Below are 13,420 nucleotides of genomic sequence, written 5' to 3'. Positions count from 1 at the left end.
ACATATAATTCAAAATAATAAATACCAAATAAAAATCACTCTATATTTTAATTGTACTTTGTATTTATCTCATATTGCAAATGTTAAGACATTCTGTATAAATTTATGATATACTTACCATATCTGATATACTTCTCAGATTGAATTAGAAAATATCCTATATTTAAAAATATTCTATGTTTATAATTTTATTTAAATTGAAGAAGTAGAAAAAATAGTTAAAATATATTAAAATATAATATCTTGAAAAATATGTTAGTTGTTGTTGTTGTAGCCTGCTAAGAACTGTAAAGCAGATAACATGAGATACATGGGTTAGGATGTGGATGGGTACTGGTTGTGTAAGAGGAAAGTTGATTTTTAAAGGTTGTTGGTGAGTTTGGAAGGGATGGAACTTAAATTGAAGTGAATCGGTTGCATGATGGAGAAACCTGTTCAATTCTAATGGGTGAGTTCATAGGTCACAAACAACCACACAAGAATGTTGTACAGCTTATAATGGCGACAAATTGATATATCTTTTAATATATTTGTTGGAATGTAAATACTTTTGTTATTTCATTTTCAATATTATTATAATATATACAATAATAATAAATATAATAATAATATATAGAAAGAAACTATATGAAAATTGAAATATTCAATCACTCGTATATGTACTACTAAATAATAAAAATTATATATCTGTTGCGACTATTGCCAGGTTCTCATCATCAGTGGTCTTAGGAAATATTCGTATATTTCAATAAATTAACTAAATTTTTGTGTGTCATTCATTCTTTTCTATTCGAAACCCTCTAAATTTTGAAAAAATAGCTTTTTTGTCATTATAAGAAAGCGTTTTAAAATATCTTTTAAAACATTTTTTTGCTTTGGTCAATTGAATTACGTTAAACATGAAAATTGTGTCAATTTTTCTTTATTAGTTTTATAAAATATTTTATATGGCATATAACATGTCAAAATTTTATAAAGTAATTTAAGAAAAAAATTATGATTAATAAAATCAAAATTTTCAGTAGATTTAATCCAATAGTTTTCAAACCATAGACCTGTCCCAAAACGCTGCACTATATTTTTTAGCACGTCTAGTTATTGGTGTGAATACTTCAAATGATATTTGAAGTGTGCCTTAACTTTTATCTAATGCGACAACTTCAAGTACATATCTTTTATTTGCGCATTTGCATAAACATCGCCAATCAGTCGGAGCCTATTGAACCGCCTCTACAGCTGGAGTAACAAGATGTCTAGAAGCGAATCTACATCCGAAAAAATGTCAAACGAAAACGATCATGAAACAAGCCGTTTGGCGGGTGGTACAAGCGTTTGTACAACAACACACGAGTATGAATATTATTATGTACCTAGACGTACGATATATACACATTGTATACATGCTCCCATGCCATTAACTGTAGCTGTGCCAATATTAGAATCTATATCTACTCCAGCAGTAACACCTATTACGACTTCACGCTATCACTTATTTTACAATGTACCGCAGGGTTATGCTGCTGCACATAGTTGCGAGCATGTTCCAATTTCATCAGGTGTAGTACATAACTGCTGTGCTCTTCATAGACGAAACGTTATGACTCAAGGGATGACCTGGCCAAGACAAGTAGAAATGCGTGTTATACCAGAAAATATTTATGAATACGTTTCACCCTGCCGAGAAGGATTCTTGGTGCCCTACGTGCAAGCAGAATCCACTCACAAAACTTCTAAGGAGGAAGAAGAAGAAAAATGTACGCCAACTCCAAAGAAAATACGTTCACCTAATGTTTACCGTGCGGAAGAGGGTTATTTGGTAGAGGAGCCTGATGACTAGTGTACAGAAGAATGACTCTAATGTAGTACAATACAGGAGGCTAAGACAGCTATGGGTAGAATGCTTCAAGGAACACAATAACAGTTGCAAAGCATATTTTTGAATTATCATTTTGTTTTTGTACCAATTTATCGGTTTAAATTAACATTTTTTCAGGTTTTCAATATATTTTTAGTGATCATCATTTAAGTTAAAAACGCATTTTTATTTATGTTAATGAATGTTTCGAACATATTCTCAAAATTTCAATTTAGAAAGACTAAAATGACAAGGTAAGACTGTACTCCATTTGAAAATGGAATATGACAAATAATGGAAAATGATGCGATTTGAGAGAACAATCTTGAAATGTAGATTTCAGTCACTTAAAGAGTAAGATATTTATAGAAGACATAATTATAAGCTAGATCAACAGATTTGAGAGATGAATTTAGTAATGCCACCGGTTCAAAAAGAAGGTACATATTTATAAAAAATATTATAATTATAAGCTAGACCTACCTAGTTGCTAAACAAGTTAACATTAATATTAACTATATTGTCAGTATCTATAAATTCTATTTATAGAATGAAACAATACAAGCTTTTTAAAAGAATATACGGACACTTATGGTAGTGTTTGGTTAAACGATACGTATAACTTAATGATGAACATTTACCTTAGATGAGTTTGAAACGCAAAACTGGGAAAGGGTTAACTTTACATTGATCCTAAATATAATATACCATAAATATTAAGTGTCACAATAAAACGAAACTTTGAATATCGAAATGGGGACTTATCACATAAGATACTGTTGTGCCTGTTTTGCTGTGAAACGCACACCCTATATATCTCCAATGTAAAAACTTATCATCAAAATAAAAAAATTTGATTCATAAAAAACTAATCAGTTGCCATTGATCACTACCGCTGGAGTTCCACCGTTTATAAGAAATAATTCAGACTTTTTCAAGAGAAAGTATATCAGCTTACAGCAATTATATATAAGTCAATATATAGGTTATTGACATCATTACCAAGTGCATAGTGGTTAACATAAAGGATCCTCATACCAATAATTCTTTAAAAAAAATTCATTTGTCGTGGAAAAGATTTGCTGATTTTCTTACTATCATACAACAAAGAGAGTGGTTTCACATTGAAAAGGTGTGAATTTCCTGATTCTACCTATGTAGATGGAATAATTGAGGTGCATCCTGATGTGGGAGTGGAGACTATCTGTTATTTGTGTAAATTGTTTGATTCTACCATAGATGGAATAAGTGAACTACATCCTGAGGAAGGAGTGGAGACTAACTGTTATTTGTGTAAATTGCCTGATTCTACTAGTGTAGATGGAATAAGTGAGCTACATCCTGAGGAATGAGTGGAGACTAACTGTTAGTTATGTAAATGCCCAGGTTCTATCAGTGTAGATGGTATGAGTGAGGTTCATCGTGAGAATGAAATGAACGTTAGCTGTTATCAATTCCAATAATCCACAATTCATAATTCGTAAATAATCATTAACAACTATTTGTATTAATTCATCTAGGTTTGCAAAATGATTATTAATCTTTTAAAAGTTTTTTAAGTTTTCAGTGATATTTGTTTAATTTTTCCTATTGTATATTCTCTGTGAAATGCTTATCAACGTCTGTACTCGTATGTGTGACATTCGAAAGCACACTCTCTTGCCGAGCAATTTCATACGTAATTACTAATTAGATTATTTGTTTATATAGAATTTAAATAAATCTGTTTTAAAAAACTGTGCATGGCTACGATAACAAAAGTAGGGTTCCATACATGTATATATAAGGTAATCAAAATGACTACTAAAATCGTATAATTTTGCATTATATATATATAAAAAATATTTAATATAACGTTTTAAGAAAATGATTATTAACAAGATTGTATCTTTATTGATTAGATTAATTGTTTTAACTACAAAATGAAAATGAATCGCAGAGAAACTATATTATTTTCAATGCCAGTTTATATTAAGTTTAAAAGACATCAATTCTTTAATTTATTGTCCGTCGTCCTTATTTAAAACTGATGAGGATTTGAGGTTTCATAATTATAAGTGGAAAACAAGCTTTACTGCAATATACAATTCTGAATCGATTCTCAATACCTGAATCAATACCTGATACCTGAATCGATATTCATATCCCTATTCATATATATTAGGTTGTTCGGAAAGTAGTTTCGTTTTTTTTTGTGGAAATGAAAGACAGTTTTCGTATAATAAACAAATACTTTTTTTTTTTTTTTTTTTTTTTTTTTTTGGTTACAGTTGTACCTATCGTATTGATTCTGTTTGAACGTGCGTGCTGCCGAAGCAGGTGGATTCGCCGTATCAGTACGGGTACCACTTGGAGACTGTATTATCATCGGATTTTGACTCATGTTTGATCCAGAAAAGTAAAAGGAAGCAAAGCCCTGACGATGGGTTACAAGCGCAATGTCAGTCCTGTAAGCTTTGCACGTAGTGACAGGTCACTTTTAAATAGGCCGCACCTAACCTGGAGAACAGACGCCTTTTGCAGCCGCTCAATATGAGTACCGACGCTACGTTGTGGAATGGCCCAATGTTCCCCTGGGAACGTACTGGATTGATTGATTGATTGAAACAAATACTTTATTAAATTATATATTGACTGTTCTGGTCCAACATCATTTGCCATATTTCTGGTAGAAGCATTATTCCAGGCTCATAAAAAGTATATATGTCACGTTTTATGGTAACTAGTTTCTAAAGTTTTTATTCCATACTTATTTAATGTCAATTTAGATTACTAATATTAGATTACTTAAGACCTTATAAAATCGTTTCCTTAAAAAAGGTAAAAAGATAATGATTTAAATAAAAAGTGAATGTAGAAATATGTTTTCTTCACTTCCAAGATTGACAATTAAAACACTTTAATCATTCACTAATTAGTCAAAGCTAGTAGAGCTGAAGTCGGCGGGATAAATTAATTCTCTGCCAACACAATTATGTGTGATTCCTATTGTAGGATTATCGAATGAAATAAAAAAAAGTGCCTTAGCGTTTTTATGAATATATATAGATCTTAAGGGTACCGGTTTTGACTCCCCTAGAGATAGTCAAGCGAGGCATTATAAATTGAATTATGGAAATATAATATGACAGCATAATAATAAATCAAACCACTTGTGATGTAAGAAGCAAATGTTTAAAAAATCGGAAAAACGATATTACTTAAGCACAGTCGCTTAACTATGAATACTTTATATATATATATAGGTATATAGAGTCTTTGCTACCCAAAGCTATTGAAATTACATTATAACAATTAAAACGATTTTTAGGGAATGAAAATTAGAAAAGCATCTTTAATACATCGGCGGAAGTAAGTAAGTAATATACATATATATAATTTTTATAGAATTATAGTTTATACGAAAGATGCTACGAAACCCTAAAATAAACACACATACAAAAAGCATAACAATATGTGTGAAGCAAATAGTAATATAAACGGGTTACAGCACTTGACGTACTCTTACAGTCGCCGAGCCAGTGCAAGAGCTAATTCAGACGTGTTTAGATCTTGTGGACGTTTGTTTATAGTTTATATTGAAAATAATTAGACAGAAAGCATAAAACAAAACAAACAACTTGAAAAAAATGTAAATTATTTTTAGATATTGCAAAAAAGGCCAATGCAATATTAAATATTAAAATCCAAATTTAAAGTATTTGTGTAATAATTTTATTATAGTTTTATTATAATAAATTAATAAAATGGTTTTCAATATCGATTGTAAATCAAGGCGTGGTACCAAAATATCTGTGATTATACTTGGAGGTGCACTTTTTACAATAATGGTGGCTTATTCAGTATTTGGGGATAACAACGATGAGAAAGGGCTCAAAAATTTACGTATGATTTCCATTGTAAGTATATAAAAGGTGTACCTTAGAAATTATTAGTAGTACCTTAAAATTATGTTAATTTCAAATTATAATTTCTACTCAGAGAATAGCATATATTTAAGTATATTATGTATTACATTTAATTTTCAATAACATGAATTCTTGACATTGTCAAAGACGCTAAGATTAGATAAATGGATATTAAATTTACGTTTGTAAACTAATGAAGAAGATATCGGTGACTTTATATAGTATTTTTATGCTTGATCAGCATAGTAAGGTGAGCATAAGTGAACCATTTTGAGATATTGAGAATTTCTTGACTGAAGATTTTTTTTTGGATAGACTTTTTTCTCTTTGACATAAAATATAAGTGAAAAATCCGAAACTCCCTCTAATACACTTTTTTTTTTGTTTTTTGGACTAAAAAATCATCTCCAAAATTTATGCCATGTTCGGAAAAAACACCCTGTATAAATCTTCCTATAATGAACATAAAAGTCTTAAGCGAATTTAATCAAGTCAAAAAATATTTGTACTACCAATAAATGTAGTACAAATTAATTATAATATTTGAATAGTCACAAAATTACAACAATCCTTGTAATTACAAAGCCATAGATACATTTTGTTGAATACCAATCTTGAAAAGAAAAGCTATTTTTTATATTAAAAAATATATATTAAAAATGTAAATTTATATTGAAATTATAATATGGGCGTGTGCGAGTTCAAGTAAATTGATGGTAAGTAGTAAATTATGTTGGTATGGCAGCGAATATTGGCATTTACCAATATTTCGAGTAGGGTAAAAATTAGATGAAAATTAGATAAATTAGGTATTACCATAACTAAATAAGGTAAATAAGAGCAGTGCAAAAAATTTCAATTTACTTGACCTCAATTTACTCGAACTCGTACAGGGCCTAAATATTATTTGGTAGAAAGTATTTAAAAGTACATTCTCTATGTCAGGGCTGTCCAAAGTGCGACCCGCGGCTAATATTTTTGCGGCCCGCGACATTATTTTAATCTACTACAATTGTGCAAATTTTCTTTTGGTCTTCTGGTAGAACCACATTATTTTATTTTTATGGTATACCAAATAAATTAATTTAAATTGATAAATTAATAAAACTAAACGTATTTAAATAATAAATAAAACGTATTTTTATTTTTGTCGAAAACAACTATATATATATGTATGTATTTGTTTCTTCGGCCCTCCAATCTGTACACTGATTTGTATTGGCCAGTGATAGTGTCTGGTCTGGACAGTTCTGCTCTATATTCTTGATAAAAAAAATTACTTTCTATATGTAAAATTAATAAAAATCAATTGATTATTACGATTAGTTGTTGACAAAATTCAAGGTTTAGAAAACGCGAATCTAATGCATATGTTAGGATAAGGACTAGGAACTTCCTATCGTTACATAATTTATACCAGAATTTTTAGTACTATGATAATGTAAATATCTATATATTTGAAGTAGACAAGAATACGGTATACCTAAGAATAAGCACTTATAAGAACACTAACACTAACTAGATATTATTTAACTCTTAAATGCACATATTTTTCAATTCCCTGGTAAGGGCATAGCTAGAAGCGAATGAGAAGCGGATGAGGCGTATACTTAAAGAATAATGTTTTCTTAAAACTGTCGGCCAAAAAAAGTTATCAAATCGAGAAACTGTTAACACGGCTGTCTGCACATACACATGCCTATATCATTGCTATAACACTTAGCGAGGATAGAACGATGAATGGACAGTCGCCCACTTTGTTTCCCTTGGGTACACACAACGTCGTTGATATTCTATAGCAATGTTCAGTAAATTACGCTCTTAGGAATTTATAGAAGGACTTTTTATTATCGCATATTTCTAAAATTTTTATTCATGAGGGCTTATATATATCTATCCTATAAATAATTATTCAATTGCACAATTGTCTAATTATAAAATATGTTTTGAAAAATAAATATTTTTCATAATGTTATCAACCACTGGTTCGTAAAATATTGTATTTCCGACTTTAAAGATATTTTTTTTTATTGGTAAATAATGGTACCGGCTATTTCAAAAAACACATTAAATATTCTATTGATTCATGTAAAACACATTATATATTAACTGTATCACATTACGAGTACTTTTTGATTAAAAACATTTATACAATGTTTAGCACATTTGCAATATATTAAAAAATATATAAATATATGTTTTCTTTTCAAATATATTTTTGAAGTTGTTCCGTCATGGCGAAAAAAATCCTTCTTCTTTCTATCCGACTGATCCACATATTTTGCATGATTGGCCCGGTGGATTAGGTGCCCTAACACAGGTTGGTTATATTTAACTTGTTGTATAGCAAATAAAATATATATTTAAAGTTTTTATAAACGTTAACACAAAGACTGGTAAATTACAAGCCTACAACTTAGGTAAGAACCTACGTATGCGCTATTATCGTTTATTACCTTCAAATGGAATTTACACACAACAACAAGTGCATGTGCTCAGTTCCGCTGCAGAGCGTTGTATTATGAGTGCTCAGGCAGTTTTAGCAGGTTTTATGCCACCGCTGGAACATAACAATGTACTACCTATAGCCTGGCAACCAGTGCCTGTAAATACAATACCGCGTATGGATGATACGGTAATTTACAAAAATATGTTTTTTTTATTTTATTTTTATAAATAACTTCTGCAAGTCTGTTTTGTAGCTCTTAGCACAGAAGAAACCATGCCAGAAATATGATACAATATTACAAAAACTATACAAGAATCCGCCACCAGAGTTACGTCAACTAAATGAAGAAAATGCCGAACTTTATAAGTTGTTATCAAAAAATACTGGAAAGGTGTGTAGAATAAATTATTAAAAATGTGATTATTGTCACTAATAATTTAATTAATTAAATTATATTCCTAGAATATATCGAGTGTTTTGGATATAGAGCAGTTATACACACTTTTACAAATAGAAACAGAAGCTGGACTTGCTATACCTGATTGGGCGGAAAATATATTTCCAGATCGGCTTGTACCATTAGCAGAACGAAGTTACACTTTCTTCACCGAAACGAATTTAATGAAAAAAGTCAAAGGCGGTGCATTCATTTCCGAAATACATAAAAATATGCTTAGCAAGCATAAAAAGAATTTGAATCCGGATCGAAAAATATTTTTGTATGCGGGTCATGACGTTACGCTAGTCAATGTAATGAATTCTTTAAATATCTTAAGTCAAACTGCAAAATTACCCGAGTATGCCTCAGCCTTGGTATTTGAATTGCACCATAGTTCATTATTTAAAAATGATTTTGAGGTCAAAGTAAGTCTCATCTCAATATTAGTAATGCGTTCTCTGAGTGGCTTAACATTGTGTATTTTACAGATTGTTTATTACTACAATAGTGATGACAAATTTCCCAAAGAATTAAGTATACCCAACTGTGATGCACCTTGTTCACTGACCCAATTCAGTGAATCAATCCATTCTTTACTTTTGGAAAATTATGATGAAACATGTGAGAATCCAGCGGCAGATTGCAAAACTTAATTAGAATTAAAATTATTTATTGTTAACAAAAATATAATTTGTTTGTTTTAAATTAATTAATTTATATTGTTTAAAATGTATTAATTTATATTGTTTTATATATTTTAATTCGTACGGTTGTAAAAATAAATATTTAAATTAAATGTGCTTTAAAAGTTTAATTTTCTAAAAAATTAATATCTAGAACCTTTATCTTCAGCATAAAGAAAGTATATTGGCACTTGGCTACGATCTGTCATGTAAACCATTTCTGTGTGACTGATGAGATGTATTGCCGCAATTCCATAAAACAACATAGGTAGACCTTTAATGAAAAAAAAAGCTTTTTAGAAATAATAATAATCAGTACATGAAATAATGTATATAATGAATCTAATAACATAATAAATTTACTTGTAGATTTCTACACTCGGATCACAAAATTTGATATGTAGTGGGTAGACCATTATTTTCTAAATAAACGGTTCTAAAATTTTCTAAAAAATGTTATTACAATTATAAAACCGTTATGTTTATTTGGGGTTTAAAGAATTAGTGCATACACAATTTATGAACATTTGTTTACTGTGTCAACGGTGACCCCTCAGTTTGAGAAACTAAGTTGAAGATTGGGTACCCAACTCAGTATAGCAAACGATGCCGGGGTATATATCTGTACTTAAAACAGGGATTAGGCGTTAAATTATAGCTGGATAAACTGATACATATTCTCCTCAAAATTCATAAAAGATTTGGCTAACAATTAAGAACGGATATACTAGTAACGAAACGAAACGAACATGGCAAAAAGGTTTCAGGAAAGACCAGGTCTAAGGTCTGTACTACGTCTGTTACTGCTCGTAATAGCGACTGTACTAGGAGATCTTAATATTAAGACTGCTTAGAGACTGAAAAGAATAGAAAATCCGATCATGGGATGAACTATTGAGTGATTATAATGATGTTGATGTTTTGTTTTAGTATCAAAACTACAAAGTGCATATGAAATATTCTAAAAAACAAACCATATATATGTAACTATGTTTGTAGTATTTGTATCACATTGATCTTGAGATCTTGAGACATATGTATATATGTATATATGTATATCAATAATAACTTATATTGTATATCAGTCGTATAAAGGCACTTTGAAAATTGTGCTATATCACAACAAAATAAAAATAACTATATTTTTAGAACTTATTTATAAATTAATAATTAAGTTTACCTAAATTTATAACTTTTAAAAAACGAAAAAATTTGTCTTCTAATCCTAAGTCCTGCACTTCACGTTTACTGCAATGATATTTCATATATGGATAGCAACCGGTGCGTAGTATGTGATAATTTGTGCCAGTATCTAATGTCCAATTAAAGTGTGACATGCCGTGTTGATCGTTCTCCACATCTCTAAACTAAAAAGTAAATAACGAAATGATTAAGTAATATAAATAATAATAGTTTTATTACATCACAAACCTTTACAAAATAAGATGTCCACGGTGGTTCATTACATTGTTTTAAATATGCGGTCAGTACTTCAGATGCTTTTGGTTTTAATAATATTTGCGTTATTCTCATATTATTTATTTATTAATTTTTATAATATTGTTTCATAGCACACATTTCATATTAAAAATATATTTATTATTTTAATTTAAAGAAAAAGTTGTAAACAATAATCAGCTGTTTGGTTGTCAAGGAAATGTCAACAAACTATGTTTTTCTTACATACTGTATATTTGCAAATGCGCGCTGTTACTTACAGTGAGGTTTAATATTACAGGTCGAAGTAACGAACGACACTGTCTTAAATTCATCAATATTTGTTTTTTTGTCGCTTTTATGGAATTATATATATTTAAAATTGACAGATTATGTTGAATTTATTATATTTGTTATCATACATACTTATAATTTTATATGTACAAAATTTTAAATAATGGTAAGCTTAAACTAATAGTATAATAATTAATTGAAATGTATAATTACATTCAGTAATAAATTTTGTTAATTTTGCAAATCACAGTTGAAATAAAATAGTTTGAGAATAAAAGAATTGCAAAATAATTCAAATTATATAAATAATTGTAACTTAAATTATTTCCATAGTTTGATAGCACCATCCCGCGCTGCTGATGCTATATATATTTGTCCTTTATCACTTTTGCACATCAGTAAGTCGGCAATTGCGTCTTGATGACTGGCTGATGGCATGTCTGGGCCAGATCTTGGATTTTCTTCAGCTGACACTCGCAAGGCATTCATGTCAGTATTATTACCAAGCGAAATAATATTTTCCTCTATAACGTGACTGCCATCAATCAACCGTGTACTGAAAATATACAGCATTATTTTTAATTACTGTGATTATGGTGTATATAAGAAGAAATCAAATTACTTATAATTGAATGTAATATCATTTAAATTATCCTTCGGCGATGGCACAACCAATGCTGAGCTTTTGGGGTCACATAAATTCCAGAACCGTATACGTTGATCTGAACTTCCAGTCAGAATAAAAGGCGAATTGTCTACAACACCACTTAAGACACCACATGTTGTTGCCGGATCGTTCTGTATATATACATATATAATAAGAATAATTTAAGACATATGTATAACTTTTTTATATTTACAATATCTTACCATACTAGTGTTGGATAATGGAGGTGCTGGACTAGCCCAGAGTACAGTTTGTCTATGATTTGTTTCTATATTCCAAATCGAAACTTCATTATTAGATTTTGAAGCTGATATTAAGCAGGAAGGCTCTGTAGGATGGCAAGCTACTTTACGTATCCAAGAATCTGAGGGATGTTTTATTTCTGCAATAGCTAATCTAAAACGTAAGTCCCAGCATATATGTTTGCCACCACTGGTACCAGTAGCAAGCCAGGAACCTGTAGAGTCAGCACATATTGTTGTAATCACTCCATGACGTAGTTCATTTTCTAAACGCCAAGCACATTGTTGTATGCGTGTATCCCAAGCTACAATAGCGCCGTATAGTGTGGCATATATAATAATATTAGGTGACGTGTGATCATAGGATACCATATCTACTACAGGGCCATCACTGTGTTCACTGCAAATATTAAAATTTATTAACAAATTGTCTATATAAATTTGTCTGAGTTACTTTTGATTTAAATGGAGTGCTTGTTGTAAGGTCATCTTTGAAGAATTTCTATCGATACGCATTATAAGTAGACTTCCATCCTTTCCACCAACTGCCAATGATTGTCCACCATCACAGGCTGCTAAAGCATATATTGGTGTATTTGCAGAATACACTTGTCGTGACTTGTTTATGGTTTGATTGCCATTTAGTTTGTTACAATCCCACAAACGTACCGTACCATCTATGCTGCCACTAGCAAAAAGCGGACCATGTGGTTTAAGTGCAGCCAGTTTAATAACTGACTCAGAGTGTTCATGTAAATGTGCTATCAGTGTGCCATTCATGCGCCAGTTATTCGGGTAGGGAGAATTTTGTTTACCATAATTGCCTCGCTGTGCAATGGAACTATAGCGCGTTTTGATTTTATTTCGCATTGATTCAAGATCCTTTCGACATTCTGAAGGGCGTTCTAAAGAGCGTGAAGAAAATAGGTATTTCAGTGTTGTAAAAATTATTTTATTAAATTCAGTTACCTTGCCAGTAGTTACGTTCAGGCATTGTATACTCCCCTAAAGATGTTGCCGCACTTAATAAGTTTTGTTGGCCGCCTAATAGTAGCACCCCAGATGCTGGACTTCCAGCTATACCACCGATAGGTGAACCATTTCCATCAGATGCTGGCGATGCTAAAATTAGAGAAATACCATCGGTTATGCCTTTAATTTATGCTTAAACATTTTTGCAATATTTACGTGTTTCTATAGGTAATTTGGATTTTTTTTCTGCTAGCGGATAGTCATGACAATTCACTTTTTTACGACTTATTACAATGCGCCCATTGCCTGAGGCTGGCTCATCAACATCCAGCTGTGACTTATGTTTAAGCTTAAGTAAGAACGGTTTCATAGCAAGCAATATCATTTCCAGTATGTCATTCAAACCTTCAGAGCTCAAACGTCGAAATAGCTAATACGGAACAAAATTTAATTAATAAAAATATAAATATGTGT

At 30.5% G+C, this 13,420-nt stretch overlaps 3 protein-coding genes across 4 annotated transcripts; 1 reads left to right on the top strand and 2 right to left on the bottom strand.

Annotated features, from left to right (window-relative positions):
- The first annotated feature begins 5,379 nt into the window (after window positions 1-5,379).
- Window positions 5,380-9,357, top strand: LOC119685620 (lysosomal acid phosphatase). Of its 2 annotated transcripts, XM_038099960.1 has the most exons (7): window positions 5,380-5,486; window positions 5,631-5,754; window positions 7,988-8,083; window positions 8,156-8,398; window positions 8,466-8,603; window positions 8,675-9,076; window positions 9,140-9,357. In XM_038099960.1, coding segments are annotated over exons 1-7 (1,170 nt in total). In that variant the 5' UTR covers window positions 5,380-5,484; the 3' UTR covers window positions 9,305-9,357. The 2 variants fall into 2 exon arrangements, with proteins under 2 accessions (XP_037955888.1, XP_037955887.1); XM_038099959.1 differs by lacking the exon at window positions 5,380-5,486 and having other exon boundaries at window positions 5,549-5,754.
- Window positions 9,358-9,421: 64 nt separating this feature from the next.
- LOC119683405 (uncharacterized protein C15orf61 homolog) lies at window positions 9,422-10,930 on the bottom strand. Its single transcript, XM_038097069.1, has 3 exons — window positions 10,766-10,930; window positions 10,515-10,701; window positions 9,422-9,608 (listed from the first exon to the last, which is right to left on the bottom strand). Exons 1-3 carry the CDS (start codon window positions 10,865-10,867, stop codon window positions 9,478-9,480), a joined length of 420 nt encoding a protein of 139 aa, XP_037952997.1. The 5' UTR covers window positions 10,868-10,930; the 3' UTR covers window positions 9,422-9,477.
- Window positions 10,931-11,320: 390 nt separating this feature from the next.
- LOC119685788 (phosphoinositide 3-kinase regulatory subunit 4-like) lies at window positions 11,321-13,370 on the bottom strand. The gene is made up of 6 exons (XM_038100169.1): window positions 13,163-13,370; window positions 12,944-13,096; window positions 12,429-12,879; window positions 11,936-12,374; window positions 11,688-11,863; window positions 11,321-11,621 (listed from the first exon to the last, which is right to left on the bottom strand). The coding sequence occupies exons 1-6, from the start codon at window positions 13,329-13,331 to the stop codon at window positions 11,387-11,389; spliced, it is 1,623 nt and encodes a 540-aa protein (XP_037956097.1). The 5' UTR covers window positions 13,332-13,370; the 3' UTR covers window positions 11,321-11,386.
- Between the last annotated feature and the right edge of the window lie 50 nt (window positions 13,371-13,420).

This window comes from Teleopsis dalmanni, chromosome 2 (genome assembly GCF_002237135.1).
Source record: "Teleopsis dalmanni isolate 2A chromosome 2, ASM223713v2, whole genome shotgun sequence".
Lineage (NCBI taxonomy): Eukaryota > Metazoa > Arthropoda > Insecta > Diptera > Diopsidae > Teleopsis > Teleopsis dalmanni.
Note: the sequence above shows the minus strand (reverse complement) of the source record. Positions and strands in the feature narration are given on the sequence as shown.